Source organism: Augochlora pura, chromosome 8 (assembly GCF_028453695.1).
Source record: "Augochlora pura isolate Apur16 chromosome 8, APUR_v2.2.1, whole genome shotgun sequence".
Lineage (NCBI taxonomy): Eukaryota > Metazoa > Arthropoda > Insecta > Hymenoptera > Halictidae > Augochlora > Augochlora pura.
The window spans coordinates 13,235,461-13,242,163 of record NC_135779.1 but is presented as its reverse complement, the minus strand read 5'-3'; the positions used below and the strand labels follow the sequence as shown (position 1 = coordinate 13,242,163).

The 6,703-nt window shown below is 31.3% G+C and overlaps 1 protein-coding gene across 9 annotated transcripts; it reads left to right on the top strand.

The window, feature by feature from the left end:
• Positions 1–390: 390 nt before the first annotated feature.
• Positions 391–4,815, top strand: LOC144474390 (uncharacterized). 9 transcript variants are annotated; one of them, XR_013494739.1, is made up of 7 exons: positions 394–857; positions 1,430–1,536; positions 1,688–2,033; positions 2,119–2,321; positions 2,976–3,078; positions 3,597–3,673; positions 3,790–4,815. XR_013494739.1 is itself a non-coding variant. In XM_078189186.1 (6 exons), exons 1-4 carry the CDS (start codon positions 822–824, stop codon positions 2,998–3,000), a joined length of 348 nt encoding a protein of 115 aa, XP_078045312.1. In that variant the 5' UTR covers positions 391–821; the 3' UTR covers positions 3,001–3,078; positions 3,597–3,673; positions 3,790–4,815. The 9 variants fall into 9 exon arrangements, 4 of the variants coding, with proteins under 4 accessions (XP_078045312.1, XP_078045309.1, XP_078045311.1 ...); XR_013494737.1 differs by having other exon boundaries at positions 391–857; positions 1,916–2,033; positions 2,976–3,673; XR_013494735.1 differs by having other exon boundaries at positions 391–857; positions 2,976–3,673.
• The last annotated feature ends 1,888 nt before the right edge of the window (positions 4,816–6,703 follow it).

The window sequence follows — 6,703 nt, the reverse complement described above, 5'->3', positions numbered from 1 at the left end:
TAACTTAATGATTTAATTTGTTGAATTCATTTTATTCCACGAAAAATTAAAATTTCGCGTTTATTATCAAAACCTGCCTTTTTAACCATCAACGATTTTTTTTCAAAATTGACTACATTTATTGTTGCAATGGTTATTTATAAACTGGTGAATTCATTCAAATACATTATAGAATCATCTTCCTTCAAAATTGGAAATAGTAAAAATTGCTTTATTTAAAAGAAGTAACTTATTTATTACTATTATTATCGCACATTAAGCGAAAACAACATTGTTGCAGTTGCGATTGTATGCCTATGAAAAAAAGACGAAACGGTTGCATCAAATTCTATCTCCATTTCAAATTTTCATCTTCCTCGTGAGCATCCACGTTAACAGATTTATGGTAGCATAACAGAAAGTATAAGAAAAATAATTGGCCAGTGGAAAAAAATTCTTGAGAAACTACCGATTCCAGCGGTAATGCGTGCGAAGGTTAAAAACGTGATCGGTCGAACAGTGCTCGACTTTGACAGTTATCGTTCGACCGTCGTAGACGATGGACGTCGCATAATGCTGTGAAATTCCCAAGCAACCTGTTCGATGGTGACCGTGAAAACGTGGTATGACGTCAATGTCACTACGCTCAGAATGAAACTGAATAACTCCTTGCGGTGATAAAATTACCAATGGACGTATCACGTAATACTGTAACGTGACATAACTGCTTCCACCGATCCGCGCGCTGAAACATGAAATGAAATGACCACGGAAGGATCCGAGACCAGAAATTGGAGTAAACAGGTGTCAACGCTTGACACGGACTGATTTCATCCTCGCCGATGTTATACGCTAAGATTTTCTCGCTTAGCGCGCCTGTAAGTAGTTTCCAGCTAACAAATGTGTACCAAGTAAAATGAACAAAGTTTAAACAAAAAAATTTAACCCCATAGTGACACCTTAGAATCACCGCGATCCCGAAACATATTTCATTTCATTGCAAACGTGTAACTAGATACTAAAATATTGACGTTGCATTTTACGTAATTTAACATGTGTGTATAAAATATAATGTAGAAATATATACTACAATAAAATATACTATAATATAATAATAATAAAAATAATAATATATAATATATTGTACAATATAGAAATATGTGTATGTTATACGTTCATTATACATATATATAGATAAGGAAGTGATTCCTTGTATAAAACTAAGCTGAAGGTATAGAATATTTTCATACAGAGCTGAATTTTCCGAGAAAATCGAGTTTGAAACTTCGTTATTTATGCGTGTACTTAAATACAGTTTGCTTCGCTTGTCTGCCCCGTCAAACAAAATTATATCTAAGTGACCGCGCATCTAATGAATTTTCAAACTCGATTTTCTTGGAAATGAAGTCCTTCCTATATGTAGAAGTTTTATTGTATATTTTCATCTTAGGTTCCATACGAAGAAGTACATCTTTGCCAGTTGTACAACGATTTTCCGAACACCTTGCATATTACAACGAAACCCCGCGATGTCGCCAATGCCGTAAAATAGAAGAGGTTCGTTTGAGGATTAGAACATAAACTAAAAGATAAATTAAAAAGTAGATAGAAAGGCAAATCGAACAATAGATTAAATAATAAATTAAAAAATAAATTCAAAAATAAACTTGGAAATAAATTTGAAACCAAATGTCGTGTGCTGTTACAGTTTAGTACATACGTATATACGATACATGAAATCCGTTTATCCGTTTCGGACAACTTTTGACGGTGATCTATCGATCGGTATCTGGAACTGGCAGGTTCCAAGAGTTTTGACTTTCTCGAATTTCGAGGAGCTATCTTTCAAATTTAGCCATTGACGCAATGAACGTTTCCATACCCACGGGCGGTTAGCTAGTTTGCGTTGGCGTCAACAAGTTCCGATGCCCAACAGAATGACTCGAACCAGAGAAAATCCAATGACGTCTTCGAACGTGTGGGCGTCACAGAAGGGGATTTCGCCGGACCACCTGTAGCGAGCAGGAAGTATCAACGGACGGAATGCCGGATCGGTGAATACATTGTTTGTTTCTTGTGTTTGGGTTAAACGGTTTGGTGTACGAGTTTTAATCGATTCTGGTTTTGCATTGTTCGCAGGAACCAACCCCAGGACTGTGGGACGATTTCGCCATTTTTTTATTTCCGTTTTGATAATAAACGGGACCTTGACCCTGAATGGTACGTCACGAATTGTGTATTGTGGCGATTCCGGAAATTTTGGGGTTCTTGGCATCAGGTTCAAGACGTCATCTGACGAGGATGAAATGTACGTCGTCACTTGAATCGTTGTTTGAGTAGTGGTAAGTACAGCAAATAGGAAGAGATTGGAAGTTAATGCAAATGTGCTAAGGGCTTGAGATTTTATGTCAGAAATGATCTGAAATGTTTGTAACAACAATAGCTCCTCATCCAGTATTTGGTTCAGAACTGCGATATCGTGGAGTGGACAATTACGACTAGACTCTGCATATTTATCTAATAGCTATATACAGTCAGTGTAGAAAATATTTGCATATCTGTTAGAACGGAATGACATTTTTTAAATTAGTTCAAGCAGTTTAAACGTTGTTATGGTATTAGAGTGACTAGATTATTAGACAATGATTAAAAAGTCGTTTTCAAACATTGTAATTAATATGGGATGTATCAATCGATTTTAATGAACGTTTCTATATGCATTTTTTAAATGTTCGACATGAGGTTAGATAAAGTAGTTAATTTTTCTATCATACGGATCAATAATCCCATTAACATCCCTAAACATTCAGTTTGGTTTGTTTACAAAAAAAGTTATTCCGTTTTGAAAGAAGTATGAATCACATATCTCTACTCCATTACAATCGTAACAGACTAGAAATATTGCTTCAACTGTCTTAAAATCTTCTCATCTGTACTGTTTTAAATTATATAATCTCGCTCTTATCATTAATTAATAAATTATGCCTATTTTTCAGATTTACTTCTAATAGAAAGTTGTAAATAATTCCATTTAAAAGTTAGCAATAAAAGAATGATTTCCGGATTTGGGTCACTGGTGAAAACTACGTCAAATACAAGGTACTGCAAATTTGGTACATCTATAGAAAAATTGGGATTTTGTGATGGAAATCTTCTGAAAATTCCTGTTCCTAAATTGCAACATAGTGAAATGGACAATTATACAGAGTGTACACTCTCTACAATAGGATAAGTATAAGGATAATTATACGATAGCTACATAGAAGTTTTTTACCTTTAGTAACAATGTTAACGAGTTGGAAATAATAGTATTTTGACATTATTGAATTCTTTTAATATCGTTGCTATTTTACATTGCGTAAACTCGTTCTTTGATTTTAGTTACTAATGCTAATAAAATACTTTAATACTGTTGTGGTAAATATTCGCACTCTAACTATGGTTATATTTCAGATACCTTTCATCAAAAACTGGTTGTAGATAGTATCATTTAAAATTTGAATATAAAACGATTATTTTTGACTACTTTTTTACTAATAAAGATATTAGTAAAAACACCTACTTCACGAATGGTGTCGCGATATACCAGTTTGAAGTTTTCATTATTTTCATTGCAGTACGAAAGCAACAAAAATAGCAACTAGTAATGGATTGGATAGGAGGGAGAAACAGTTTCATAATAATGAGATTGCAGGTACACTGTAAATATTTGTAATGACAATCTTATCGTCTTATGACTTGATTGCACCGGCTAATGCAACGCGTCAGAAATTCATTCCTAGTGGATTAATCGAACTATTTTTGTTTCAGGAATATGCGTCTTTTCTAAACAACAATAATTCTTGAATTCAAAGTTTTCAAAATCGGATTTCTTGGGCTCTATTTATCGCATACGATCAGAAGAATATAGGATTCGGTAAAAATATAATTTTTATTATACGATATTGTTGCGAATACTTTCTCTTCGCGTTATCTTTTCAGGTTTGGTATTTTAAGTGCTCTTAGTTACAAGATATTTTTTTCAACAAGTACATAAATTATTTTTCTTTGAAAATTAATTTTTTTAATGAAATTATATGAAAAAGTAGTGGAATTTTTTAATTATTTTGTCAATACGTTTTAATTTTAATATATTGTACATTATTTTTCAATGAAGGTAAAAAAGCATGTATGTAAATATTCATACAGTATTTTAGATCGTTGCAAAATGTTTTTCTATGTAATCTGCGAACAAAATGGAGTTACATTAGAGATTACAAAGTACAAAAATAATTTATTTAGAAAATATAATGGGGGGCACTGTCAATCTTTTAAAAAGTGTACAAACACTAATGACTGATAATTCTAATTACAGCACTTGACAACTTATTTTCTAATACATAAAATCACTTATAAATGTACTGTGAACTTTTATACATTTACAAATCAAGTCAAATAAGTAATATTTATAATAGGAGGATTCAAAGCGTTTGAATAATACATTTGATATAAATACATTTAATTCTGTACAAAATTTCGAAATTATCATGTCTTTTAGCATGAAATACAATGAGCAACAAATATCAGTCGATAATATAGATTCCAGCTTATTTTTACAACGTTCGCTACAAGTAATAGAAATAGAAATAGAAATTCAAAACATTTTTATTCGCGTGAAAAAGGTATAGTTGACAATTGTTTTTTAATGACACAGTGAATATCTTATACATATTTTACATACTAATATATTCTGTCGCATCCTTAAATTCTTATTTCATGTTTTTGAGTGTATTTAAGTATTATAACATTTACATATATTCATTTAATGATTGCAAACTATATGTAACAAATAATAAACTGCACACAATATTTATCGAAATTCTTTTTCTTTTTAACCCCTTGCACTACAACAACGTGTCAAACTCGTGACAAAGATTTCACATATAACTTACAAAATATGAATTTTATATATCTCTTTTAAATTAAAATCACATTTGATTCTGCTGCTATTAAACGCTATGAATAAATGTAGATGAAAACATACAAGAAAGAAAAATTCTATAGTTCTTTTAGGGAAATTAAAAATAAAGCAGTGCTAATTAACGTAACTCTGGAAGAAATCATAGAGCAAACAGTCAATATTTATCAGATAGTGAGTTGTTAAGTGAAATAAAGCTTAATATTTAAGTATATATGTCGAAAAGCGAAGATACTGAACTGTATGAAGATACTAACTGATAAATGACCTGCTCTTTTCCACGGATTGTGTAACGAAAGATCACTCGTGTGATTCGATTATTGCCAACTAACATTGATGACGCTCAAGGGTGGAATTATCGATTTTTCTGAACAAACTAAAAATATAGTGAACGATATGTCGTGTGAAACTGTTTTGTGATAAATCGTGTTCGCTACAATGTCAACGCGAGGACCGTTAAAAATTACCAAAAATTGTATTCTCTCCTCAAAGTAAATGTTCTCAATTGAAACAAAATAGAAAATTTCACCAAATTGACACATCCAAAGTGATAAATCCAATAACTTGAAGATGATTATTATTAGATTTCTATAACAAAAATCATTGGGAGAAGTACGAAACAGTGAAAACATTGGAAGAATTGACGAACACTGTTATCTTGCTTCCACTTAATTAAAATCGTTGAGAGAAAAAACATGTTTTTATCAAAGCTCTGTTTATTTTCATTTTTGTGTACAAATTTTTTACTTTACACAAAGCTCTGCACTGTAATTATTACGGCAACATCTATGGCTTTAATATCAAACTCGTAAATTAATATCGAAAAATACAATAATGTAGAAAATACTGAGAAATAATTGATACTGTTTTTTTAGTATGTTGCACAGACAATTAAAAATCTTAAACAAATAATAGGTATGTGTCATGTTTCTACAGTTATATTATATTCGCTGTTTTGCTTCACCACTTACATATATGTGTACACTTTGTATTCAGTTTTTTAAATGGCAGATCTCCCTTTTTATCTCTCAATTTAAGAGAGTAGCATATACTGGATTAAAAACTATTAAAACAACTTTTCTAAACTATTTTTCTTCGTTTCAATTTTTTAAATTCATTCCAGTTGCTGAGAAGTCGACAAGTTTTCTTCGAATTTTAATTCGATTTACATCGTTGTAATAGATTTTTTAAGGACTAGTTGTAAACACAGTTATTGTTGGGCATCCCAAGTTATTCAAAGAACTGACTAATTGGTTTAGTATAACGTGTTAGCGGTAGCACATTTTAGTCATGGTTAGACAGCTAATTATATGTTAACGCTAATGGACGGCACTTTGAGCATCAACTTTAAGTGTATTTACGTTACATTGTGACTTCAAACGAAATCAGTTTCATTATTTTCTCAGCAACTATTTATCATAAACCATAACATTTCCCCTTATAATTATCCAATATGTGCAATTTCTAAAATTAAAAGTGATCTTAATAGAAAGATAATTGGATAGAGTAGTAATGTATAATTCACATAGAATTTTGTATGAAACAGTGATTTATGGAATAGGTAGCTAAAGAATTATTTCAGGTTATCAAGTTAAAGGACGCCATCCACGAATTAAAATTTAAAATGTGCGGTGAGAACCATCGATCATTCATTCGTTGACATCCTAAACTAACCTAAATAATGGATGGTATATTAACTCTTTGTAGACGAATTATTTTACAGCGTTCGTCTTTTATTACTTATAATTATATTTCCCACTCTCGCAG